Raw genomic sequence first — 27,932 nt, 5'->3', positions numbered from 1 at the left:
TTATATTTATGGCTTATTGAGAGGGCTTATTTGAGTATTTCTACAGCTTCTGATTGTTCAGGCTAATCTAAATAAGTGATATTTAAATATGTTTTCAAATATCTTATGTCTTTATTTTAGCAAAGTTCCCTTTTTCCAGGGGACTATTAGGCAAAAAAAGAATACATTTATATAATCTACTGGTTCCCAGCATGTGCCAACATACTCACAGTTTAAGTAACTTTAGTGGCCTGCTTGAGCCACTAGAATATGACAGAATCATGACCAGCATTACCATATGGAGCCTGTAGTCTACTATCCTATATAATAAAAGGGTAATATATAAATAGTCCAAATGGCAGAACAACCAAACAACCAATCAAAGTATAATATGCTAATGATATGCTAAGGTTGCTCAGCCATTTGCTATGACATGCACTGACCACCAGGGGGCAGACAGTTGACTGGTTGACCAGTCACTATGGTGTGCACTGACCACCAGGGAGCAGATGCTCTGATGGGTAGATTAGCTTGCTACTGGGTTCCAGCCGATCGGGACTAAGTGAGATGGTCCAGACACGCTCTGGAGTCCCTCCCCAGCCCCATCTTGCACCGGTGGGGTCCCTCAGCCTGGCCTGCTTCCTCTCACAACCCAGGACCCCAGAGAGCCGGTGAGCCCGATCCCGCAGGCCACTCCCCATGGGAGGATGCCAGACGCAGGGCTCAGGGCTGGCAAGGGACTGATTGGGCACCGGCCCGTGGTAGGCAGTGGGGCCGGGATGGTGGGAGCTGCAGGGGGCATTGGACTGTGGGTTTCAGCCTGAGCCTTGCAGCCACCCAGAGAGACCCCACCCGTACATTAGGCCTCTAGTACAAAATAACCATAATAATAGTTATAATAATGATAGTCAACATTTATTGACCATTATACTAGACACTTTCGTCTGTATTATCTCATGTAATCTCCAGACTCTAGTGGATACTGTTAAGATCCTAGCTTTATAGATGGACTGTAACAGAGAGGTTAACTTACCTGCCCCAAATCACCCCGTTACTGCCATGTATGAACAGCACATTCTTTTTCCTGCTCCTCAGGCATCTATATCCCAGAGGATGACAGGGATGCCCCAGAGAAGTTCCGTGGTCTTGGTGTGCGGATCGAGGATGACGTAGTGGTGACGCAGGACTCACCGCTCGTCCTTTCCGCAGATTGTCCCAAAGAGATCAGCGACATCGAGCAGATCTGCAGCAGAGCCTCTTGACCCTCATTGCAGCCCACATGCGCCTCAAGTTCAAGGGTGTGCACGGGCACCTGTGCACCTGCGCTTTCTGAGTGCTGTCTGTGGGGGTGCATTTATGTGTGTGTTTCACTTGGGAGTGTGGGGCCTGTGTGAATGTATGTGATTGAGTGTGTGGTCTTTTCTTTGTTTTAAGTAACTAGAAACCTAGAAAATTGAATTTTTGGACTGTATGTTACTGCAACTTTAGTTACATTATTTTATAGAATTAATGGCCCAGGCGAGTTTAACTTTTAAACAGAAAGGTAGATCTTGGTTACATATGTTCATGCATTCCAGTTAACACATATAAATGTACAGAACTCTCTCCTTTCCGGGTCTTTTCCTTGCAGTGCTTTTGCTCAGATCCAGTTAATATCATAAGATACCTGTGTGATGCTCATATTACACTAAAAACCAGTGATTGTGTGAGGCAGCCCTTGTAAGCCTTCCATGCTGGTTCCGACCTATTCCAGAGCCTGCACGACTACGGAGCCTCGTGGGCACTGGGGCCCCGCAGTCCCGCCCTTCAGCAACAGTGTATCAGACAAAACAGCTCTGAGCCTTTCTTGCTACTTGGTTGCCTAGGGCCTGGAAAGTATTGAGATTCTTGATAAGGAAGGGCATGGAAGAGAAAGAAAAGTATATGTGCATCTGCTACAGATCCAGCCCTCCATCCATCTGTTCTCAGTCTAAAGACAATCCTGTCCTCCACACCCACGCTTCCTGTGGAGACTCTTAGTGCACTGCTCCTCACAGCACATCCTTGAAGCTGCTGCCCTGGCCGAGGGCAGGTCCCCTACTTCTCCAGTTAAAATGGCCACCCAGTTTGCAGAGAGCTCCCCTTGTTATCGGCCTGAGATTTCTTCTAGTGCTAACAAAAACGAAACACGCCTGTGCCACTGAGTGCCTAGAAACAGCCAAGGTCCTTTTCTTTCTCTGATGTGAGCACTGGAAGTGTCCTATGTCTCTCAGCCCTGCATTGGACACGATTGTGCAGGGACTCGTTGTACAAGTTTGCAAAGCGAACGGCTAGATGATTATTTGGGACCTTCTGTCAAAAAGGGGAGCTTTTAAGAACTAGTCTGTCCCCCTCTTAAAGTTGGGTATGAGCCCAAGACGTATAAAACATGCTGATTGTTGAAGTATAAATTTGAGGTTTTTAAGAAAATGTTTGTATTAGCAAAGCACAGGCTCAGGGATTACCACTCCCTGCGGTGATCCACGCTTGCCTGTCTTATGCCACAGTGCAGAGCTCAAAGCAGGCAGACAGAGGCTTCATCCGGAGACAAAGATAATATAAACCGAAGTGATGGAGACCGTGTCCTGACAGCATCATCCTCAGTGCTTGCTTTGCTCACCGTGTCTCAGCAGCTGTGGGAAGGGATGGCTGCACAGCTGGAGTCGTCATCCGTGCCTGCCCTCCTGCCAGCCTCAGTCCTGTGATCCTTTCCCAAAGAAGCAGACTTACAGTGGATCCGCAGCGTGGCCTCTGTGGCCCTCACGGCCCTTGGGTTGGTTTGGTTTTTTTTGTTCATTCACCATCTGGAAAGAAGGTCTTTCTTTTTCTTCTTTAAGTCCTTTCCTGTGGTCTTCACCGTTTTAGCTAACCACTGAGGCAGCTGTTACGTGCAGCGGTGTACTTGGACATGAAACAGTCCTTCCAGTTAGATTCCAGGGAAACTGCAGGTGTTGTGAGTAGTTAGAACGGCTGTTGTGGAGTCCCTGATCCAAGAGTATTGTCCTTTGAGTCCCAGTTTAACCACCGCAGCTAGACATTTGATTCAGGGTATCGGAACCATCACGCGATGACATAGTGAACATCTGAGAGCAGTGTCTTACGGGCTGTCAGACAGACCCAGGATCTGTGCGCAGATAACCGTGCACAGTACAGGGACTTCACCCATTCTTCGCCACACCACAGACACACCCCACATTTCCCTTCATGAAGCACAATAAATACCTAATATATATACCAGGCTCTCTCCTACAATGAAAACCTTAATTTTAAAAAATCTTTCAGTCCCAGCCAGTTTGGCTCAGTGAATAGAGCATCGGCCTGCGGACTGAAGGGTCCCAGGTTCAATTCCAGTCAAGGGCACATGCCAGGTTGCGGGCTTGATCCCCAGTAAGGGGTGTGCAGGAGGCAGCCAATCAGTGATTCTCTCTCATCATTGATGTTTCTATCTCTCCCTTCCTCTCTGAAATCAATAAAAATATAACAAAACAAAAAATCTTTCAAATGTTCCACTGGGATTTTTCTCCCTGAACTGAATAGATGAGATTGGATCCTTAACAATACCATCTAAGTGAAGGAAGCATATCTAGTTCTCTCTGCCACATACTTTGTTGTTTTTTATTAATCCTCACCTCGGTTCTTAGAGTGGGAGAGAAGGGGGAGAGAGAGAGAAAGAGAAACATTGATGTGAGAGAGACACAGTGATCAGTTGTCTCCTGCACACACTTTGACCTGGACTGGCCGGGTCCTGGTCTGCAACCTAGGTATATGCCCTTAACTGGGAATTGAACCCAGGCCCTCTGTACCCAGACCAACACTCCAACCCTGAGCCAAACCGGCCAGAGCTGCCACATACTTTTCTGTGTTTACTTCAGGAATTACTGTTTCCCCCCATAATCAGGAAATGGACTGTGGAGTAAGAATTCACCCTATCCATAGTCATAACATCCAAATTAGGAAGCTACTTCTGATGGTGACTCCAAATTCTTGGTGTGGGTCTTCTTTCAAAACATAATTTTCTTACTGATTTTTATAAGGTTGGAAAGAGAAAACTCCTAACAGACATATCTTAATTGAGATTAAGATCCATGAAACAGCCCTGCTGGTTGGTGGCTCAGTTAGTTGGAATGTCATCCCATACATCAAAAAAATAGGATTGCAGCCGAAACCGGTTTGGCTCAGTGGTAGAGTGTTGGTCTGCGGACTGAAAGGTCCCGGGTTCGATTCCGGGAGGGGATGTGCAAGAGGCAGCTGGTCGATGTTTCTCTCTCATCGACGTTTCTAGCTCTCTATCCCTCTCCTCCTCTCTGTAAAAAATTAATAAAATATATATTTTTAAAAATAGTGTTGCAGTTCCATTCTTAGTCAAGGCACATACCTAGGTTGCAAGTTGATCCCCAATCAGGGCATGTACAGGAGGCAACTGGTCTATGTTTCTCTCCTCAAATCAATAAAAACATCTTGGGTGAAAAAGTCTGTGAAACAAATTCTTAGTTAAAGACATCATAACTAATTTAGAAATATTGAGTTAACAATTTTTTTAAATTTATGTAACCAATGCCCTCTTAAGCTTTCTTAGTAAATTAAAAATATGGCGCATGAGATCTGCTTCTCCCTCTCCCGTACCCATGCCAGAGGTCACAAGCAGAGTGACTGTCCCCTCGGCCCATGTATGACCTCAGTCCTTTGTAACACAGTTTCCAACAATTGCTACCAATAAAGCCATCGGAGTAAGACCCTCTGCCAACCCCCCCACTGGCATATAATAGATGACAGTGTGACGTGTGTGTGTGTTGGAAACTGAATGACAATGTGACTGTGTGTGTATGTATTGGCCCAGGATTGTGCATGGACGAGGTTTTATGGTTTGGTTAATTTTTTAAATTTAAGTTGTTAGGGTTAAGTTTTAAGTCTGGGCAAATATACTTCAAGGTAAAGTGTTTTATGCCCTTAATAAAATGAGGAAGTGAATACCTCATGAAACTCTATCATTACAGCAGAATTCCATTGTCACAAAGCTGCTGGGTTCTGGCTGCTCTTCTGACCTCGGCCTCTGTCACAGAGGAGCTTGGGGGATGTTTGGATCAGGGGTCCCCATAACTCAAGGCCTCTTGGGGTGTGCTCATGAAGATCTAAGAGAACTGTAGTCTGTGAGCATTTCTTAATGCTTTGTATGACTTTTGTGCAATTATATAAATTCAACTTGGATAAAACGCTGTTACTTTTAAGGCCCTTTACATTGAAAATAGTTATCGCATTCCCCATCAAGGGGAAAGTATTTGTTATTGCCATTTAAAAAATAAATCATAAAACTGTATGGCACATGTGTGTTACTTTCAAATCTAGAGTTTACTGCTTCAACTTTGAGGATATTTTTATTTACAAAGTATTTTATTTTACAGAGTGTTCATTAACTGCTGTCACAAAATCATGATAGCGCCCGGCCGGTATGGCTCAGTGGTTGAGCATCAACCTATGAACCAGGAGGTCACAGTTTGATTCCCAGTCAGGGCACATGCCTGGGTTGTGGGCTCCATTCCCAGAGTGGGGCATGCAGGAGACAGCCGATCAATGATTCATCCTTGATTTTTCTCTCTTTCTCCCTCTCTCTATCTCTCTGAAATCAATAAAAATATATTTTTAAAAAATAATTACAAAACTGAGGATACGATGTCATAACAGTTACAGGGATGACACGAAGGAGGAAGCATGGGCTGCATTTGTGAAGGGAGTTGAGCTCATTGGTCAGAGAAGACACCCCTTGAGTTTTATAATGAAATTGCCCACACATTATAGCACTTTCATTTTCATTATTGTCTCACCTTCGCTTATGTTGAGTCTGTGAGCCACGTCACTAACCTCATTGTACATGTGAGGAAAATAGGCTCCCTGAGCATGCAACTCACCCAACGTCATATCGTGATTAGATCTGGAAGGAATTCAGCTTCTTGAATTTGAAACTGATTTGTAAACCTAACACTCACTGAATTCTCATTAAGTCATCAGAGTGCATTATCTCATTTAATCTCTGCAGCAACAATTTTTATCATTTATTTATTTTTAAACTTATTTTTATTGATTTCAGAGAGGAATGGAGAGAGAGAGAGAAATATCAATGATAAGAGAACCATTGATCAGGCATGTGCCCTGACTGGGAATCGAACCATGACCACCTGGTTCATAGGTTGATGCTCAACCACTGAGTCATGCAGGCCGGGCTCACACCTTGTTTTATAAATGAGAAGAGCAATACTTTCAAAAGTTCAAGTAATTTGTCCAAGCCAGAATTTAAATTGAGCTACAACTCGGCACATGAGCCCTGAACAGCCCTACTGCACTCTACTATTTCCCAACTTCTGCAAGTGAGCACTCCAATTTTCAGTGATCCTGCCTGCCATGGCGCAGCTGGTGTCAGACACACCTGGGTTAGAATCCCCCCTTGGCCATGTACCAGCTCTCTCACATTAAGATAATTTTCTTAACTTTCTCTTACCTATATGTTCCTTGCTTATAGAATAAGAATCATATGTATCTGCCGAAACCAGTTTGGCTCAGTGGATAGAGCGTCTGCCTGCTGACTGAAGGGTCCCGGGTTCAATTCCGGTCAAGGGCAGGTACCTTGGTTGCAGGCACATCCCCAGTGGGGGTTGTGCAAGAGGCAGCTGATCGATGACTCTCTCTCATCGATGTTTCTAGCTCTCTATCTCTCTCCCTTCCTTTCTGTACAAAATCAATAAAATATATATATTTTTTAAAAGAATCATGTATCTGGCTCATAGCATCTCCACTTTTTCTTTGATTTTGCATTTAACCCAATCTATCGTCAATACTGTTGTCTGCCTTTATCTGTAGGACATAAACTACATGAGGAGAGCCTACGACTATCTGTACACATTTTGTTCACCATTGTAACTCCTACTTGCAGGACCGGGCCTGGCACATGGTGGGTACCCAATAAACATCCTATATAATAAAAGCCTAATGTGCTAAGTGTCTGTGATCTGGTCATCTGTTCAATCAAAGCATAATATGCAAATGATACGCTAAGGCCACTCAACCGTTTGCTATGACTTGCACTGACCACCAAGGGGCAGATGCTCCGACCAGTAGGTTAGCTTGCTGCTGGGGTCCAGACAATTAGGACTGAGCAAGATGGGCCGGACATGCCCTGGAGCCCTCCCGCGGTCCCTCACCTGCAGACCAGCTTCCTGTGTCCTTCCCTGGCTCTGATCATGGGTCGGTCAACCAAAGACCATTCTATATAATAAAAGGCTAATATGCAAACCGACCGAACTGTGGAATGACTGGTTGCTGTGATGCACACTGACCACTAGGGAGCAGACGCTCAAAGCAGGAGCTGCCCCCAGGTAGTCAGTGCATTCCCACAGAGGGGGCGGGAGGGGGAAAGCACTGCTCAGCCAGAAGCCTGGCTCACGGCTTGTGAGTGCAGCTGCAGTGACAGTAGCCTCCCCCACCTCCATGGCAGGGCTGAAGATGTCCGTTGGACCTCCCCAAAGGGATCCTGGGCTGGAAGAGGGCATGAGCCTGGCTGAGAGTGTGTGTGTGTGTGTGTGTGTGTGTCCCCCAAAGTGCATGAATTTTGTGCACTGGGCCTCTAGTCTGTTCAATAATCAACTCATCCCAGAGAGGGGAAAGTTCCTTCTTTCCCAGCTTCATTAGATATGACTTCCCTGAAAGGATTCCAGTAGAAGTAACCAGGGTAATGAGATACGAATGGCCACCCTTGGATAATTTGGGACCATCTCCTGCCAAGGGAGGTGGGAGGGTGATTGGCAACTCTACCAGAATCACAAGTGGGGCCAGCATCTCAAGAGTGTGACCGTGAAGTCACACAGGTCTCTGAGCTCAGAATGCTCTGCTGTTGCCCTCTCAAAATTCTTAATAATTTTTGAACAAGGACCCTTGCATTTTCATTTTGCTTGGGGCCCTGCAACTTAACGCAGCTGATCCTGATCACATCCAATGGGTGGTGAGGGACAAACAGGGGAACAGGAGGAAGTTTTCTACCAAAAACAAGGGTGGAGAATGATAGAAAGTCCCAAACTGGAAACATTGTGTGTGTGTGCCCAGCTCCTCATGAAATAGACGGTGAGCTCCTCTAAAGCAGAGATTATACCTTATTCAGGGCAGTTTGTAGCTTAACATGGTGCCTCCATTTGCTTTTAATTAAGTTTATTATTTTGAGCCGAAACCAGTTTGGCTCAGTGGTAGAGCATCGGTCTGTGGACTGAAAGGTCCCAGGTTCGATTCTGGTCAGGGACATGTACATTGGTTGCGGGCACATCCCCAGTAGGGGGTGTGCAAGAGGCAGCTGGTCAATGTTTCTCTCTCATTGACGTTTCTAGATCTCTATCTCTCTCCCTTCCTCTCTGTAAAAAATCAATAAAATATACTTTTTAAAAAAAGTTTATTATTTTGAGATAATTAGTACATTCTACATATGAGATCCTGTGTGTGCTGTACTCAGTTTTCTCCAATGCTAACATCTTGCAAAACTATAATGCAATCTCACAGCCAGGGGATTGACAGAGATATGGTCAAGATACAATGCTGCCATCACCACAGGGATCCCTTTTAGAGCCACACCCACTTCCCTCCCACTTCTTACCCTACTCCTGGCAAGCACTCATCTGTCCTCCATTTATATAATTTTGTCATTTCAAGAATGTTATGTAAATAGACTTATACAGTATGTAACCTTGTGGGATTGGCGCTTTTTTTTTTTCACTCAGCATAATTCTCTGGAGAATCATCAGTTGCCTGTAACAATAGTTCATTCCCTTTTACAGCCAAGTGTTATAGATGTACCACAGTTTAACCATACCCCCATTGGAGGACTTCTGGATGTTTCCAGTTTGGGGCTATTAGAGATAAAGCTGCTGACATCTGTGTATGGATTTTTTTTTTTTATGTGCCCATTTATTCAACATGACTGGATAAGTGTCATATATATGCACCATACAGAAATATCAAGTTTTAAAAACACACACAGAACACTGAGCATTTAAGAAGGTATTGTGGCCTTAATTAAATCCTTAATTCAGAAGGCACTTCAGTAACTTTCAGTGCTTCAAAGTCACAATCATCACTGTACAGTACTGAAAAAAAAATTTATTTGTTCCATATACAAACAATAATTTCCAGTATTATGCAAGAAAATCTTGTTTCAGCCATTTTTTTCTTTCTATACAATAAAAATAAAATGGAACATTAGTAAGATTTTTACAAACATTTTGTTTATTTTAATGAAGCTGGTACAGATAATGTCCATTTAAAACCCAAATCCCAGGCCAAAAAGTACAAATAAAATAAAAAAGAGCAGTGTTCTGTTGCACACACTTCTGCATGAATAACTCTATTAACTGCTAATGAAAATTAAAACTGTTCTGGGATCTTCTGACAAGATTTTTCTTTATTCTTAAAATGCTCTCTCTTCAGTGAAGCCATCTTTGGAGTTAGTCTTTACTCTCACCTCATTGGTCATCTTGACTCCAACCTGATATTCCTCTTCTTTTGGTCCAGACCTTCAGATTTTAAAAGTAGCTTCAAGCTGAGAAAAGGTCATTTTTCCACAGTTGAGTTCTCTGAAAAACTTCCACCTCCCACTGAAAGTCATAGTCCAGGAGTGAAGCAATCACATGCTAGAACTTCAGGGCCAATTAGAAGTCATTATGAACACTTGCATTGGTCGACTCTATTTATATCACAAGCCTGAAAATGCAGTCCTGGAAAAGGTGGCCTCCCTGTGCACACACGTAATATTTCAAAAGGAGAGGGCAATATGAAGGAGGCTGACATTTGATCACCAAAAATCAGCACAATGAAAACAAACAATAATGAATAATGGGCACTAGAATTCAAATTACCAGATGTTTTAAAGAGATGGGGGTATCAGTTTTCAATTCCGTTTTAACACCACATTACAAAAGAACTATTTTTAAAAATAAAAAAGGATTGAGGGAAAAGAAAAGAAATTAAAAAGAATATCTAAACTGTTGAATGACCCCCTGTTTGTTCCTGATAAACTTCAATCACATCTTCTTCCTCCATTCCCAGTTCTTTTGGAGTGTGATTATCAGCAATTCTCTGACCTTCAAAGAGAAACCTGGGTGAATTCATTGGAACTCCCTGTCTTTGACAGTATGATTCTTTGAGTTTCTTGAGATGTGTTGTCATTTTCACTTTGAAGTGAATCTCACTGCTATCCTGTCCAATGACTTTGAGTTTAATGTATTCTCCTTCCTTCTTATCCCCCAAGCCCTCAGTTGAAGGTTTTGCCTCCTGGTCAGACATGGTGACGGCGCTTCGCCCGGGGTCTCCGCACCGCAGCGGCCTGGGGTAGGCAGGACCTCGCTCCGGGGTTTACAAACCCGTCCCTCCTCTGTGTATGGATTTTTATGTGAACAGAAGTTTTTATTCTTTGGGATAAATGCCCAGGACTGCAATTGCTGAGTTGTACGGTAGTTGCATGTTTACCTTTCAAATATATTGCCAACTTGTTTTCCAGGGTGGCTGTTCCATTTTGCATTCCACCTGCAATGGACGAGGGATCCAGTTTCTCTGCATTCTTGACAACGGTGGCGTTGTCACAGTGTCTGGTTTTGTTTTGTACTTTAGCCATTCTAATAGGTGTGGACTGACATCTAATTGTGGCTTTAATTTGAGTTTCTGTCATGGCCATTTATGTTGAACATCTCTTTCTGTGTTTATTTGCCATTTGTATATCCTCTGATGAAATATTGAATAGCTCTTTGTCTTTTGCCCATTTCCTAACTAGATCATTTGATTATTGACTGTTGACTGTTAAGAGTTCTATATTCTAGATATTAGTGCTTCATCACATATATGCCTTGCAAAAACTTCCTCTCACTCTGTCTGTAGCTTGTCTTTCCATCCTATTACCAGAGTCACAAAGCAAAAGTTTTAAATTTTGATGAAGTCCAACTTAGCAATTGTTCCTTTAAGCCTTAAAGTTTAAGGGATCATGTTTTTTGGTGCCAAGTCTCAAGAACCCTAGCCCTAAATCCTGCAAATTTCCTACTGTTTTATTCCAAGAGTTTTATAGTACTATGTTTTATATTTAAGTTCATGATACATGAGGAGCTAGTTTCTGTATAAGGTGTGAGAGTAGGTCTACAGCCTTGTGTTGTGTTCTTTGTCCGTGGATGTCTTAATTGCCCCAGCAACTTTTGTTGAAAATGCAATCTTTCCTCCACAGACTTGCTTTTGCGCAGTTGTTAACATTTAATTGAGCATATTTGGGTGGACCTTCTCCTGAGTTTTCTGTTCTGTCCCATTGACATATATGTCTGTTCCTCTACCTATAGCACACAGTCTTGATTACTATAGCTGCAAAGTAAGTCTTATAAGCAGGTAAAGATTCTTGATTTTCAAAATTAGTGATTCTTCCTTTTCAAAATTATTTTAGCTATTGTAGAGCTTTTGCCTTTCTATATAAATTTCAGAATAATTTTACCTATAACTATAATAAAAAAAACTTCCTGGGATTTTGAGAGGAATTGTGTTAAAACTGTATACTAATTTGGTGAAAGCTGAACTTTTTACTATGCTGAATCTTTTCATCCATGAACATGGTATGTCTACTTATTAAGTGTTAAAAATAATTTTCAGTGTTGTTAATTTTAAGTGTAGCAGTTTCTATACATGCTTTGTTAGGTTTGTACATATTTAATTTTATGATTATATTATTTTTAATTTCTATTATGTCCACGTTTATAGCTTGTATATTCAAATGCAATTTTTGTATGTTTACTTTGTATCCTATGAGCTTGTTGATCATACCTATTAGTTCTAAGAGGGTTTATTTTTTTTTAAGATTCCTTAGATTTTCCACATAAACTGCGTATCATCTAGAAATGGGACAGTTTTATATCTTTGTTTCCAATCTGTATGCCTTCTGCTTTCTGAATGCACTGGCTACAAGTTCCAGTGTTACAATAAGTAAGAGTGGTAAGAGAGACCATCCTTACCTTGTTTCCAATTTGAGGAGGAAAGCATTCAGTAAGTATTTCACCATTAAGTATGTTAGCTGCAGGTGTTTTTTGTTTTTGTTTTTGTTTTTGTAGGTGCTCTTTATCAAGTTCAGGAAGTTCTCTATTCCTACTTTTCTGAGTTTTTATAATGAATGGTTGTTGAATTTTGCCAAATGTTTTTTCTGTACCGATTGTATGATCATGTGATTTTTCTTCTTGAACCTGTTAAAAAATAAAATATTGAAATGTACATCCCTGGAAGAAATCCCCTTTAATCATGGCAAACAATTCTTTTTGTTGTTGTTAATCTTCAGCTGAGGATATTTTTCCATTGATTTTTGGAGAGAATGTAAGGGAGGGGGAGAGACAGAGAGATAAACATCAATGTGAGAGAGATACAGCGACTGACTGCCTCCCCCACGCCCTGATCAGGGCCAGGAATCCAGTTTGCAACCAGGATGGTATAGGATACTATAGGTCAGCTGAGGAGCTGGTACTTTTATTCTCTGACTGAGAATGAACTCCCCTACCCCTATGATGCCTAAATGTTGCTCCACACAAAGACCTAATCACCCAATTTAATATTGCTTCATCTCCCCTCAACCGCACGATCTTGTGTCTTCTTCATAGCCCTTGGGGATGCCAGAGATTATCTTCTGTCTCTCTTCATTGACATGTCATTTCCTTACTAGGAGTTTGACATCTTCATCACTGTCTCTCCTCTCTGTATCAGGACCTGGATCATACTCAATGAACTCGGTGAATGAAGGATAAATATGCCTTCAATATTTTAATTTACTAAAGCTTCCTAGACTTCATATAGGGGCCTGCAAGGACACAATAGATGACAGAAACCTTAACATGGAATCATTAGCAAAACTTGAACTAAGAAAAACTTTGTAGGGCTCCTTTCCCTTCCGAGTCTGGCTAAAGCCGAGATGTTTTCACGGATTCGTTGTACCTGTTTATGACTAAGACCGGAAACAAATTGCAGTTATTCTGGTTTAGCAATGGAGTCAACATACACTCCATTGCTCTCCGGTTTCCTTTCAAGAGAAAATAGGAAATTTCTAATAAAGCCAATATAAAATTTAATTGTGATTTGAGTTATACCTCTGCAAGGTGAGAGATAACAGGTCTGAGGGTGACATAAAGGACAGGTTCTGGGCTGGGAAGGGATGTCCGGTAAGAATAAATAGCTAACAGAGTCACACAAATTCAAGACTAGCGATGTGGCTATGGCTAGAGAAGCGAAAAGAGGATCGAATTTAGGGAGAAAGAACCCCACAGATAACCAGGAAACGTGTGCTCAAGTGCGTCAATTCGTGTTCCTTTAACCAAAGGCCATTCTGGGGCGTAGCGTCTCCTTCCTCGTTATTTCAGGGGGGCAGGTGAAGGCGGAGCTGCAAGATGCCTGCTCCGTGAGACGATCTGAGCTTCCGGAGCGTTTCCCCAATTGGACTCAGGGCCCCGGCTGCCTTGGCTGCCCCGGCCTCAGGCCTCCACGGGAGGCGGCATGTCGGGCCTGGCTCGGGAGGCGGTCACGATCTGCGAACGGCCCGTGTGTGGACGCGGGTTTCGGCAGTAGAAGAGGGAGGCCGCCCACCGCACCCCTCTCCCGGCGGAAGGAGGAGGACACCCGCCGGCACGCGAGCCGCGGGGTGGCCGGGGAGGCGGGGCGGGGCCGGGGCCCGCAGGTCGCGGTCCGGGCGGAGGAAACAGCCGCCGCCCCAGCTGCAGCAGTGCGGCCGGGCCTCCCCGCGGGAGGGCGACGAGAGCGAGTCCTTCCGAGCGCTCCCTCCCCGCTCGCTCACGTCCGCCCGGCCCCGCCCGGCCTCGCCCCAGCCGCCGGGCCACCGGCTCCTCCCCGACCGACGCAGGACGGGGGGGGGGGGGAAAAACCTCCGCCAGCGCCTTTAAGGGGCGTGGCCACACGCCCCGCCCACACACCCCTGACTGGGTGTAGAGGAGGAGCCGGGGCGGGGGGAGGAGCCGGGGCGGGGGGGAGGAGCCAGTGCACTGCTGCGCAGGCGCAGTGGCTAGACGGCAGACCGTGTGTTTCCAAAATGGCGGCAGCGATGGATGTGGACACCCCGAGCGGCACCAACAGCGGCGCGGGGAAGAAGCGCTTTGAAGTGAAAAAGGTTGGGTCTCGCCAGCGCCTTCCTCAGGGGAGCTAGAGAGGAGCGGAGATGGCTGGCAGGCCCTAGGATGACCGAGGCGCGGGGGAAAGGGCTTCATTTCGGGGCGTTCCTAGGACCGGGTACCACGAAAGGAAGCTGGGGGGCGGGTTTTAGGGTTGATCGGCGTGGCTGTGGCCCACTGCCGCTGTCAGTATTGGTTTCGCTTAGAGGCTGAGCGGCCAATCACGAAGGCGCTTGTTGAGATGTGCGGGGTTGTGAGGAGGCTGAGGGAGCCAAGCGTCTGAGCTGTCACTGGAGTGGCGGTGGCTGCGGTGGTGTTGGGGGAGGGCGGGGGGGTGTAGGGGGAGTCGGAGCGGTGCGGAGGGTGGAGGATGGGGCCGCGCAGCGAAGGCCGGGAACCTGAAGTACTACCGCATTGGAGGCCTCCGAGGAGCCGGGCCGATGGCCCCGCCCCTTCCCGAAAGTCGGGGTCCCCCTCACCCTGAGGGACCCATACCCGGCCTCGCCTAATCGAGGCGTCCAATACCCTTAGCTCCTTCTCTGCCCCGAGCCCCGCCGAGGAAGTGTCTTGAGCGTAACTCTTGCTTTGGGGAGGCGTGTTGGTTTGTAACTACAAGCCAGCCCGGTCATAACACATCCAGAACCCCTTCCCCCCAAAAAACAAAAACAAAAAAAAAGCCTGCTGGAATTCGTTAAAATGCGAGCCCAAATTGTATCTTTTAAGCAAAGGTTTGAGTACTTGTTGCGAACGACCTACTAAAAGTGGGAAAATCTGGAATGGGTCTTTTTGCATGAAATGCCTTAGAGTGGTGATTTGCTGAGAGACTGGGAGCAAAGTGCCGAGTCCTGCCCAAGATAAAGTAAATCTGTCCGAAGTGAAGGTTGTGAAACGGGGACGGCATTATCCCTGTCGCATCAGGCCAGACGCAGGCAGCGTTCCCCCCTCCGGCTGCTGCCTGGCGTTTCACTGTGGGCCCTGCCTCAGCCACAGCCAGCAGCCATGTTGAAGAAGAAGAGAGAAGCAGGATATTTTTCCTCCCCAGTTGAAGCTGTCGCGTGAAAAGTGCTGCAGAAGTTACTGAGGACTGGATTGAAAGAGATGACAGTTTGGAAAGCGGCCCCCAATTAGTGGGTAAAAAAGGAAGTTTGGGGAGATTTATAATGGCAGAAGCCAGGAGGTTGAGTTACTTCAATGCCAATTTAAATAAACTCTTACTGGGGAATGTTTCTTAATATCAGAGTCTGAGTGTGAAAAGTTGAGCACATCGGGTTATTTGATGGTGGGAGCGAAGTCAAATTCTAGTGAATTGTAGAGTTTATTATGAAGTAAATCTTGTAGGATTTAAATGATGCCCTTGTTCTGTGTACTGACACCGGGTAGTTAGTTATGCAGCTTATCCCACGATTACCCGTTTTATGATCCAGTCAGCATCTTAGTTCATTCTGTTCCTAGCTTTCACCTCCCTACTCCTGCATCCAAAAGCCACCTGGAAGAGCAGATATTAACTTATGCAGACATTGATCTCTTCCGCAACTGTAATTCAACTCTGTGCTTATTAAACCTGAAACGGCTACTTAGATGTTATTCCTGATTTGCTTAATGATGAAATGATTTTAAGCTGTAGAAAAAAAGGTAAAATTAAATTGGTGACTCATTAATTTCTGTTGGAGAATGGTGAACATATGTAAGACTGAATCAGTGTGCCCAACCTATGCAGCATGGAACCCTACAGCGTGTGTGTGCGCGCGCGCGCGTCACAAGGAGAGTGTTTTATTCCCTTTTCTCTTCGCAGTGGAATGCAGTAGCCCTCTGGGCCTGGGACATTGTGGTTGATAACTGTGCCATCTGCAGGAACCACATTATGGATCTTTGTAAGTAATGGCAGGGGGATGGGAGGAGATTGAGGAGGTTACAGAGATTGTGGCTATCCTGATGTGACCAGTTTTATTCTTCACAATGAAATAGAAAGCACAGGCCGAAACCAGTTTGGCTCAATGGATAGAGCGTCAGCCTGTGGACTGAAGGGTCACGGGTTCGATTCCGGTCAAGGGCACGTGTTCTGGTTTCGGGCACATCCCCAGTGGGGGGTGTGCAGGAGGCAGCTGATGGATGTTTCTCTCTCATCGATGTTTCTAGCTATCTTTCTCCCTTCTCTCTGTAAAAAATCAATAAAATATATATATTTTTTTTAAAAGAAAGAAAGGAAGAAAGTAAACATTGAGCTAAGATATTTAATCAGAGCTAGTTTCTGCTGGGCAAGCTATATAAATAAAAGAAGCTTAAGAAGTAAGGGTTTTCAGTCTTAGCCCCAATCACAGTTAAGAGGACATCACTGCCAACATCTAAACAGTTAATTACACTAAAGACATTTTGTTCAAATCTCCACATATTCCACCACACATGGCAGATTTGATTATGGCTATTGGTGGACTAACTTAGAAATAGGGGCCAGAATGTTGAGCACACCAGGAAAAGCTGAGGTTACTTTTTCATCCAGGTACTAAAATGGTTTGTTATTGAGATCAGAAATGGGACAAAGAAATTTCAACTTTGTAGAATTGAAATTATAGGCAGTTATTTTTGAAATCACTCACCTGCCTCTCCAACTTCATCGTAACTCACTCTCCCGCTCACTCTGGTGTGTCTCTGGCTTTCCATTCTTGAAGTATCCGTGGTCTTTTTTAGAGGCTTTACTTATACTGTTCTCTTTGCCTGGAATGTTCTCTGCCTCTTCTCCCCCCTACCGTGGTCTAACCCACCATTATCCAATCTAAATGTGAGCCACAAATGCAACCACATATGTAATCTAAACTTTACCAGTACCCACATAAGAACGTAAAAGAAACAGGTTATTTTTGTTTTATTTATCCTACTATATCCAAATCTGATTTCCGTGTTTTAAAGTAAGATATTTTACATTCTCTTTTTTTTTTTAAATATATTTTTATTGATTTCAGAGAGGAAGGGAGAGAGAGAGATAGAAACATCAGTGATGAGAGAGAATCATTGATTGGCTGCCTCCTGCACACCCCACACTGGGGATTGAGCCTGCAACCCAGGCATGTGCCCTTGGCCAGAATCAAACCTGGGACCCTTCAGTCCATAGGCTGATGTTCTATCCACTGAGCCAAACCAGCTAGGGCTTTTCATTCTCTTTTTGTACTAAGCCTTTGATGTGCATTTTATACTTACATTTAGTTTAATCTTAATTCAGACTAGCCAATATCAAATGCTCAATAGCTACATGTATCTAGTGGCTACTTCATTGAGTAATGCAGAATTATTAAGATGAGGTCTTCAGATCTTACCTTCAATTTGCTCCAAGATGTTTCACTGACCATACTTACACACACAAACACAGGCTATGACAGTTCTGTTAAATATTCCTAAGAAATTGTATAGTTTCCTTTGTAGCTACCATTTAATTTAACTTGGTCCCCTCTCATGTCCATGTTATTTACTGCTTTGTTCCCGGGATTTAGCATAGTGTCTAGTACATTATAGGTTCTCACTAAATATTTGCTCATCGATATATATACATAAAAGCGACCGAACTACCTGCCGACCGGCCACTATGATGCGCACTGACCACCAGGGGCAGACGCTCAATGCAGGAGTTGCCCCCTGGTGGTCAGTGCACTCCCACAGCAGGAGTGTCGCTCAGCAAGCTTACCAAGCCTCGGTAGCAGGTGCAGCGGGACCCAGCCTGGGTTCGGGCTCCTCCTGGCCACCAGCGGCTTTGCACACTACTACAGTCCTTGGAGCCAAAACTGGCAGTCCAACATCCCCTAAGGCAGTGGTCGGCAAACCGCGGCTCGTGAGCCACATGCGGCTCTTTGACCCCTTGCGTGTGGCTCTTCCACAAAATACCACGGCCTGGGTGAGTCTATTTTGAAGAAGTGGCACTAGAAGAAGTTTAGGTTTAAAAAATGTGGCTCTCCACAGAAATTTCAATCGTCGTCCTGTTGCTATTTGGCTCTGTTGGCTAATGAGTTTGCCAACCACTGCCCTAAGGGGTCCCAGATTGCAGAGGGCGCAGGCCAGGCTGAGGGATCCCACACACTGGGCTTCTAGTTGAATAATAAAAACACAGAATTGAGGAATAGTTTATGATCATTGCAATGTGGAAAGCACAACTCAAATACTTGTGTTGGAAAGCTATTGTAGCTTACTGCCCTTGACTTCTTTGAGTTTTGACCCTGTTGGCCTTTTCACACAGCAGTCAAAGCAGATCAGCTGCCACGATGTTTAATACAGATAGAAGGAACTCATCACGGGAAAACACGCACGTTTTTCAATGTGTTTGGGTGGGGTATTTGATTACATGCCTGCCAATTTCTTGGGCCATGCATTTTCATAAGGAGTTACAGCCAAGAAAATTTTACTTTTGGGGGCTCTCTTCTGTAAATAGTTTATGATTTTTTATAACCCTGATTTTTTATTTTTAGTTTTTTACTCTGTATTTAAGTTGTGTGTCTGTCTGGATGGAAGAGATGCACTTCTTGGGAAGATGATGACAGACAAGGCCGTTGATATTCTGTCTTCTATTAGAGTTGACCACTTAAGGGATCAATGTAGCTTCAGTTAGACACCTGCTTTATCATATATTTTAAATGTCAAATGAAAAAGTAGAACACTGAACTCCTATAACAAAAAATTATGAAAGTAGTATTTTCAAGTTGTATCTTTTATTCATTCAATAAATAATTATACCCTGGACCTTTCGCTAGGCACCAGAATAAAACAATGACTGAGACCAAGTCTATATCCTTAAGAAACATAGCATTTATTTAATACAATCACTAAAGAGAAATCTGATTGCCACAACTGGACTTGTCTTCCTTTCAAAAGTAAATGGAATATAATTTATTTTTTTATTTTTATTATTATTATTTTTTTTTTCGGAGAGAGTGATAGAAACATCAGTGGTTGGCTGCCTCCTGCACGTCCCCTACTGGGGATCGAGCCCGCAACCTGAGCATGTGCCCTTGACTAGAATTGAACCTGGGGCCCTTCAGTCTACAGGCTGACACTATCCACTGAGCAAACCTGGTTAGGGTTGGAATATGATTCTTGAAAAAGGCATTTTGTTAAAGATGAGAATAAGATTCTTGGTTTACAATGACCATTTTATAATATATTCTGGTCTGGCATTAAATGAATATGTATATACATAGCTTTAAATAAATAAGATTAATTATGGCTAGGCCCCAGTTGGACTCTCTTACAAAGCATTCTTGATCTGAAAATTTCCTTTTTTTGAGTCCAAATTGATACTACATGCCTGTATTTATTTTATATTCCCCCATTTTTTGGTGGCTTACAAAGTTGATTAAATACAGTCTGTTGGGTGTTTTTCTCCACTACCTCAGGTAATCTAGTTCCAGCTTTGTCCATAAGAAGTTAGTCTCTTCCTAAAACCACAGCTTCATCAGTGTCTTGAAAGTGAGGCATTGGTTCACTTTCAAAATGAAGCCATTTCTTCCTTAGCTTCTATTGAAATTTAAAAATTCCCAAGCTGCCCCCGCTGATTTGGCTCAGTGGATAGAGCGTCGGCCTGTGGACTGAAAGGTCCCAGGTTCGATTCCAGTCAAGGGCATATGCCTTGGTTGCAGGCACATCCTCAGTAGGTGTGCAGGAGGCATTGATCGATGTTTCTCTCTCATCAATGTTTCTAACTGTAAAAAAGCAATGTATTTTTTAATGTCAGGATTTCTCTTAAAAAAAAAAAAATTCCCAAGTTTTGTATATCACATGAAATAAGCTTTTAAATGTCAGGATTTCTCTTAAAAAAAAAAAATTCCCAAGTTTTGTATATCACATGAAATAAGCTTCTGCCTTTGCCAGGAGTATGATAGGAACCCTTTCTGTGTTGCTTGTCTGGCTGCTTTTGGCTGATTGTTCCCCTGGTCTGGCCATAAGCATCACTAACCCCCTGGCAGAACAGATTTGCTTTGTTGACTGTTTTAAAGACTCAAGATTTGACATTTTCGTGCAGAACGGGCATAGCTTGCTGTAGGTCTCTTCACCCCTTTTATCACTTCTGTCCCAGTTCACATATGTCTGCCTGACTCCTTTAGGCCTCGGAGCTTCCCGTGGGGAAGCCTGGGTGTTCCGAGGGCCTACAGGAAGCATTTGTCAACAACAGGGAAAAGATACCAGTTACCAGAGCAGTAAGAGTTAGGAGGTGCCTGAATTACGAGATTTTCCAAATTAGGAGGACTCACTTTCATTTGGACAAGTCAGACTATGTGCAGAACTAAAAAGTACCTTTTCTTTCATCACTCTGTTCTTGAGCAAGGGTAGAAAGCATTGCAAAGCACACTGGTAAGTCACGTCTCTGCCTTATCTGTTCTTCACTCCTCTTCACATTCATTGAAAAGACAGCCTAGTTATCACTGGAGACTTTGTTCAGCTTTACTCCCCCGCTCCCCCATGGCATTGTGTAGCTGCGCAGGGAGGGCTGCTAGAGAGCTCACGGCGGTTGCTCCTGCGGTTTGTGATCTGTCGCTCTTGTTCCCACAGGCATAGAGTGTCAAGCTAACCAGGCGTCCGCCACTTCCGAGGAGTGCACCGTGGCGTGGGGAGTCTGCAACGTAAGGAAGCGTCTTTCCCTGTCAGCGTGGCCTGCACATGAATTAGCACTTTCCTGTTTGCCCGTCTTGAAAATGACTAGAAAAAAAATGACCAGCTCAACTCTCTCCCAAAAGCTATACAAATAGTTTAACAGATTAAGCTTTTGTGCTGCTCACCTGTTACAGGAGAATTATTAGTTATTGTACAGGTACTAGTTTGTCTTAATACAGGTGGGCCCACTCTTGTTACCCACATTTTGGAGATTAATCTTTGGGAACTGCTTCCAAGAGCCTATGGCACAGGTTTTGGAATATTGTCCTGTTAATGGAAATCTTTACCTTCTAAATAGATTTTTTTAATTATATATTTTTTTATTGATTTCAGAGAGGAAGGGAGAAGGAGAAAGCACATAAAAACATCAATGATGAGAAAGAATCATTGATCGGCTGCCTCTTGCACGCCCCTTACTGGGGATCGAGCCAGCAGCCCAGGCATGTGCCCTTGGCCAGAATCGAACCTGGGACCTTTGGTCCACAGGCTGACACACTATCCACCTAGCCAAGCTGGCTAGGACTAAACCGATTTTTTTAAAGGGCGGGTGACCTGTGGAACTAAGTTTGATGAATAAATTGAGTGTGTGTGTGTCTGTGTCTGTGTGTATGTGCATGTTTGCATGCACTTGAAGTGTGGCAAATGTACTAAATTCGGATTTTTGGGGGGTGTTATTTTTTAAACATGGCTCAGGTGAGAAACGTTTTGTGCAGCATCATTGAACTAAATGTACCGCCTTCCAGGATGTGACAGCTGTGAAGCATAACATACATCAAACATGTTATTTCTAGCATGTGTTAAAATTCATATATAGCCGTATAGTCCCAGTCAGATGAGCTAAAATTGTTCTGCCTGGACCTCCTGTGCCAAGGTCCAGAGGACCCACAACCCCTGCGTGGCACAGACCTCAGAGGCCTGGAGTCAGACCGCCATTCCCTGATTCTGTGACTTAACTGACTAGTGACTTCAGACAGGTATTTGACATCTCTCAGCCTGGGTTCCCTCAGGTAAAATAGGGCTAACGTAGACTGCATAGAGTTTAATCAGAATGAAGTGATGTATATTCACAGCACTTAGAACACCTCCTGACACATAGTAAGCATGAGTGTTTGCTAAGTAAGTACCAATTGGGAGTAGTGTGTTTGCTGAAGAGATAGCGGCTGTCAGTGCTGGAGGCTCACATGCAGCTGTGGTTCCCCTCTCAGTTCTGTCATGGCCTCTGGGCAGGGTCCTGGGAGCCTGCATTGGCTAGGGGACAGCGTTTGTTGCTTATGGGGGTAAAGAAATAAAATACATGGGCTCTTCGCTCCCCTGGCGTTCAGGCACACACTAAGAGCAGGTTGCTCTGGCAGAAGGAAAGGAGAGGGAGCTTCCCTTACATTTGGCTAAGGTGAGACTCCTCCGCCTGCCAGAAAGAGGAGCCAGCACGGCGTGGCAGAAACCTCTGGACTAGTCATGGGCTCTAGTTCTGGGTCTTTTACTAAAACCAGCTCCATGAAATAGGTCACTTGCCTGGGTTTCAGTTTCCAGTCTATAAAATGGAGATGATAATACCCGTCATGCTTGCTTGCTAGAGTTGCTGTAATGCTCAGTGACGGAATATGTTTCCTTCTGCTGTGAAGGCGGGTCAATGTACTCGGAGACTGCTCAGCATTTCCATAATGTATCCTAGATTATTAACAGGAAGAAGGTTGGGGTCAGGCAGGGTCAGGGTTGCTGTCATTTTCTGAGGTGATTGGGGCACACAAGACCCTGGATGCTGCAGAGTGCCTATCGGGGGCGGGGGAGGTGGAGGAGGTGTCTTGGATACCTTAGATGAGTCTGTCCCCGTGATTGAGGAAAATGCCTCAGCTTCTGCCTTTTATAAGTTTTGTGGGTTTTTTGTCCATAATGGGTTGTGTGAGAGTCAACAGGAAAGGGATCTTCCAGAAGCTGTCGCTGTGTTGACTATCCATAGCGTACTAGCTATGGATTCCACTCTTAATTAGGGAATTCTGATTTTGTCTTTGTCAGAAGACAGTTCACAAGATAATAATCCATATTGTGAACCTTCTTGTAAGTTCCATGCATGTTATGGGAGACATAACTGACCAGATCTCAAGACTGTTAGTAATCCAAGCCTGCAAAAGCTTTCATCGTTTGGTTGAGTGTCAGCATTTCTTCCCTGTCCCCACCTCAGCTGCCCCATCACACATTAGATGAGAAGGAACCCTTACCACTTGTACCTTAATACTGTACTGTCTGAGCAGGGGAGGGATAATGGCCGTAGCAGACGTGCTGTGGTTGGCACCTGCAGGTCACTAAGGTGCAGGGCACACAGGCTGTCCTTTCCCCAGTCTGAAAGCTAACGCCTAGCTCCCTGCCAGCTGCCAGTATTCTTGGTGCTCTTGCCTTTTTATTTCCTGTCTTGATCATGAAATAACTTCTTTGATGCTCTTTCGGCTGCTTATGGGCGGTTTGCCCATCATGATACTTCCTTTTGCCCTAATTTTTATACATCATTCCCTTATAAGACAAAACCCCTTGCCATTAAAGGCGTATTGAGTACTGGGTCCTGAAATAGCACTGTGTTTGTGAACAGATCTGGAAATCAGGTTCTAACAGATGAGCTGGGTGTGGGAAGGAGGAGAAGTACTCGCTCAGCTCGGGCTGGGTGGCAGGGCAGCGCACCACCAGGGCTGGGAAGGCTCTCCTGGAGTTCTTCTCCACGGAGGGAGCACAGCTGGGGCTCAGGACTGGGAGGTTTGGCATCTACATGTGGCCAAGGTGTAGCAGCTTCCTTTACGGGCCCGTAGGACTAGGGAGCTGCCGTATCTTCCTGTAAGAGAAAGGGAGAGTCACTGCTGGAACATACACTTCTTCCTACATGGCTTCCTCCTGCGTAGTAATGACATTTCTAGTACATGTCTCGTTGGAAACGTCCTGTGCCTAGTCCGTGTGTGAGTGTGACCTTGGCCTCTCCCATTGCTCTTGTCCAGCGCCCTCTGTAACCACCCGCTGCATGGAGACATGCTGGGAGTAGATGGTTGAGCCTCCACCGTTATTTTTAATAAAATGTCTCTTTTCTTCCAGCATGCTTTTCACTTCCACTGCATCTCTCGCTGGCTCAAAACACGGCAGGTGTGTCCGCTGGACAACAGAGAGTGGGAATTCCAAAAGTAGGTGTCTCCGCTGTTTCGATGTTACAAACCTGGGCTCTGTGGGCAGTGCTGTTCTTGGTCTCACCTCAGGCTGAAGGCTGCATAGTCTTAAGACATGGAGCCGTGGGAATACCTTGTTTTAGAGACTAGCTTTTGGTTATTTAAGGCACTCATCTGCACGGGAAATCCACAGAATAACAAGTTTGCAGCCTAGAGTTTCCCAGCTGTCTCGGGTCTATGAAAGGAGAGAATTTCATAGGATCTGCAAACTATTAAGTATTTTCAAAATCACATTGTGATGGAGGTAACCATCAGCAAGGGCTTCTTAGCTTTCCTGATTATACATATATGCACGTGTTATGTTGTATATGGGTGGGTTATACATATATAATTTTTTTCTTTACCATAGATATGAGCTTCTTATATAGTAATTTGCCTTCCTTTTTCTTTTCATTTTGGAGATTTTTTCACATCTACACATGTCAAACTACCTCCTTTCAAATGGTTGCAGAGTATGTTTTTGTGTAGATGTACTGTAATTTATTTAATCAATTCCTGTTGATAGACATTTAGGTTTCCAGTTTTTCACTATCAAAAATAATGTGTAGGGATGAGCATCCTTATACATGAACCTTTGTGTATATATGTGAGTAGTATATATCTGAAACAGTAATTCTTAAAAGAGGTATTTCTGAGTAAGTAGTACATTTTTACTTTTGATAATTTCAGATTTTCCTTTCCTCAGAATACGTACTAATTTACACTCCTCTAAACAGTGCATATGCACACACGCTTATACTAGTATTCGCAAGTTCAAATACGGAGATGATCAGGAAAGCTAAGAAGCTCTTACCAGTGGTTCCCTCCAGAGTGAGATTAAAAAGATTGGGTGGGAGACTCATTTTCCGTCTTAGCTACTCTGATAATTGGAAATTAGTATTTAGTTGCATTTTTTTACATTTTTATGAGAATGGGGATTTTTATTTCAGTATGATTTTTGGTTAATAGGATATAATTATTTTTAAAAACAAAAGAATAAGATTCTTTAGTTTGTTACGTGTTTAGAAATCCCTGATTAGTACAGTTATTTTGCTTTCAGACTGGGTTATTTACATAGGTAAAGAGCTTCGGAACTCAAATGCATGTTCATTTTTAAGAAACCTGCCAAATACTCAGTATCTAAGTCATACCATTGCTCTCTGTCTAACAAAGTGCGGCTGAGTGAGTGTGAGGTGTACAGTGGCGGAGACGGTCCTTCCCTGCTCTGGGGGAGCTTGCGTTCTGAGGGGAGCCGGGACGGTAATCACGTCCAGGCAGAAGCACTTTCCCCAGTGCTCCAGAGGCCTCTGTGACTTGCTCTTCCCTGGAGCAGCCTCAGGGTTCTGTTTTGGACCAAAACTGTTTGTGTTGCCCCATATGTATGCCAGGGCTGAGCCCAGGCCCGGGGGGGGGGGGGGGGGGGGGAGAATTCCGTGTGTGGGTTTTGACACTGTCACTGTATCCAGCCAGCGACTTAGCCACTGAGTGGTTTTCTCTTTTGTTGTTAATTCTCACCTGAGGTGGTTTTTCCCATTGAGAGGGGTTGGAAGGAGGGGGGTGGCAAGGTAGGAAAGAGACGCATCAACTGGTTGCCTCCTAGATGCACCCTCACCAGGGCCAGGGAGCGAACCAGTAGCCCAGGAACATGCCCTAGACCGGGACTCAGATCTGTGACCCTTTGGTTCACAAGCCCATGCTCCTCACTGAGCATGCCGATCAGGCCAGGCCGTGGCTTTCGGAAAACCTTCCCTAGGAACAGATGGCAGCAGTCTTTCCTCCGATGGGCAGCTCCTGGCTGTTCTCCAGCTCACTGACACACCGAGAGCTCTGCCCTGTGTGCAGTTGGGCACAACTTTCTTTTAGACAACAGTCAAGTGGATTTCTTAAGAAACGAGCCTTGACAGACCTAGCCTTCCAGAAGGATCGAAGCAGTGATCTGGAGTTCACGTACCCTGGCTTTCACCCAAATAATGAAGCATTTTATTCAGACGCTAACTGCCCAGAGAGAACCAGGACGAAGATGAAGTAAAATGATGAAGAGTTTTGTGCTCAAGAAATCCATTTACTGTGAAGAAACTTCCCGGCCTGTTTACTTTTATAATCTCCTTAGGGCCACACTGGGCTTCAGGGGAATCAGAAACCGCTTGAAATTCATGCCTAGTTTTCCACATTCCGTAGCGGGGTTTGTGTGTGTTCCCTTCCTCTTCCTGATGCTGAGTACAGTCACAGCTGAATGGCCCTGTGGTAGGTTTTGAAAATGAAGGCTGCCCTGGTCCTGTTCTCGAAGCTGCCTTACCCCGGACTTGCCTGAGGACTGGAGCCGAGGTGCAGAAAGGCTGCCATGGGTAAAGGGAGGTCAGGGGCTCAAACTCTGAGCCACTGACTCGAGCCAGCCAGTCAGATTCCCTTTCATAACCACCAGTTCTGACTTCTCAACCCCTCATGCTGCCCAGCATCTGTCTGGTAACTAGGAGGAGAGGCCAGTGGGCATGGCTGAGTCCCAGGGAGGGACCTTCACTAAGGTGGGGGAGGGGGTAGGCAAGCTATTACAGAGGACGAGAAGAGGAGGGGCAGGAGACTCAGTTTGGGAGCACACTTCCGTCTCTTCAAAGTTTTTGTCCAATTTGCTCATATGTTTAAACAGCTTGTATAGTCTCAAAACAGGAAACTACTGCGGAATTAATAAAATAATTTACTTTGTCTTTCAGGTATGGGCACTAGAAAAAGAATATTCTCCATCAAGCTCAACTGTTTTGTTACTCATTTAATGACTTGCCCTCCCGTTACTTAATTGTAAGTTAGGTAGAACTGGGTGTTTTCTGCTTTGTCTTTCCAGTTAGCTAATCCTGCAGTCCTGATGTGTTCTGTGTCAAATAAAATCCAGTTGGATTCTATAATAGATGCTGTCTCTTGTGTATGTGGAAAAAAAAAAAGAACGTAAATATAGAGTCCCCTCTTCTCGGTCGGACAGCCAGCTTGTGAAAGCGAGACGTTCGTTCACCAGAGCCAGAGCAGAGGTGTCCTGCGCGCACATCACTCGGTCCAAGGCTCTGTCCACATCCTGGTTACTGCTGGCAATCTTGGGCAAGTCGCCTCTGCTCCCAGCTTTCCTCCTCTGTAAGTGGCTGCCGAGGACTCACTGGCATCAGGTGGGCACAGGAAGAGGCTTCGTAAACTAAAAGCTCTGTCCAAATGTTAGCTCTGTGTGACATACTGCTTTCTCCTCTTGGTTTAGAAAGGTAAACTTTAAAAAATCTAATCGGTAATCTTGGCTGGCAAAAGAATAATACATGAAACCAAGTTGAAAATTGATGTCACTTAAAAATGAAGTAAGATAACTCAAGTTTCCTTCACCACATCACTTTGGGAATTTGAAATGCGTTGGCCCTGGTGGACTTGCCACTTATAATATTCAATGTCTGTGTATAGAATCTTTACCTGAGAAGCAGTCTAGTTCCTATGGTGGTGCTCAGTGTGGTCCAGAGCAGCGGGCACCAGCCGGCGGTCAGCAGAACCACTGGTGGTCCGTGAGGACATAAAGATTGGCGACCGCTGGCCCAGAGGAGTTCCGGTGGCACCTGAAACGCTTTGAGGAGGTTCATGGAGTTTCTTTTCCAACTGCCTGTCTGTATGAGGGTAGCTTTTCTTTATATGATTCAGTCAAAGCAACATATGGAATGAAGAAGCAGTCATAGGATGCAGCTGTCTTTATTACGTCAGATATGGAGATCTGCAAAAATGTAAAATAGTGCCACTCATCTAACTTTTTTGTTTTAAAAATAATTACTTGTAATAAAAGTATTTATTATGTTAAATGTGATGGGGTTTCGTTTTTTATAAATCTCTTAGATTTCTCAATTTTGATTTCCATTATGGTAACTGTAGATATAACCCATACAAACAAAAATTCTTTAAAGTCTCCAATTTGTGAGATCATAAAAGGATTCTGAGACTAAAAAGTTTGAGAGCCTCT

General features: G+C 44.4%; 3 protein-coding genes across 9 annotated transcripts in view; 2 read left to right on the top strand and 1 right to left on the bottom strand.

Moving 5' to 3' along the window:
* Positions 1 to 7,876, top strand: part of XPNPEP3 (X-prolyl aminopeptidase 3) — a 34,117-nt gene extending 26,241 nt beyond the window's left edge. For 4 of the 6 annotated variants that reach the window (XM_036459036.2, XM_045587455.1, XM_036459035.2 and 1 more), the window contains 2 exons: positions 1,075 to 3,278; positions 7,865 to 7,876. In XM_036459036.2, the coding sequence (XP_036314929.1) occupies positions 1,075 to 1,241 (167 nt within the window). In that variant the 3' untranslated portion in view covers positions 1,242 to 3,278; positions 7,865 to 7,876. Of the gene's footprint in view, positions 1 to 1,074; positions 3,279 to 4,991; positions 5,308 to 7,864 lie in introns of those variants that run through there. The other 2 variants (XM_045587454.1, XM_045587453.1) reach the window with 2 other exon arrangements.
* Positions 7,877 to 9,229: 1,353 nt separating this feature from the next.
* LOC118730805 (small ubiquitin-related modifier 1-like) lies at positions 9,230 to 10,391 on the bottom strand. Its single transcript, XM_036459039.2, has one exon. It carries the CDS (start codon positions 10,306 to 10,308, stop codon positions 10,003 to 10,005), a length of 306 nt encoding a protein of 101 aa, XP_036314932.1. The 5' UTR covers positions 10,309 to 10,391; the 3' UTR covers positions 9,230 to 10,002.
* A 3,603-nt stretch (positions 10,392 to 13,994) lies between these two features.
* Positions 13,995 to 26,853, top strand: RBX1 (ring-box 1). 2 transcript variants are annotated; one of them, XM_036459033.2, is made up of 5 exons: positions 13,996 to 14,152; positions 15,946 to 16,024; positions 20,679 to 20,749; positions 23,853 to 23,938; positions 26,668 to 26,853. In XM_036459033.2, the coding sequence occupies exons 1-5, from the start codon at positions 14,075 to 14,077 to the stop codon at positions 26,678 to 26,680; spliced, it is 327 nt and encodes a 108-aa protein (XP_036314926.1). In that variant the 5' UTR covers positions 13,996 to 14,074; the 3' UTR covers positions 26,681 to 26,853. The 2 variants fall into 2 exon arrangements, with proteins under 2 accessions (XP_045443408.1, XP_036314926.1); XM_045587452.1 differs by lacking the exon at positions 23,853 to 23,938 and having other exon boundaries at positions 13,995 to 14,152.
* Positions 26,854 to 27,932: the final 1,079 nt, after the last annotated feature.

This window comes from Pipistrellus kuhlii, unplaced genomic scaffold (genome assembly GCF_014108245.1).
Source record: "Pipistrellus kuhlii isolate mPipKuh1 unplaced genomic scaffold, mPipKuh1.p scaffold_m20_p_3, whole genome shotgun sequence".
In the NCBI taxonomy this organism is placed as follows: Eukaryota; Metazoa; Chordata; class Mammalia; order Chiroptera; family Vespertilionidae; genus Pipistrellus; species Pipistrellus kuhlii.
This window is presented reverse-complemented; position numbering and strand designations above follow the sequence as displayed.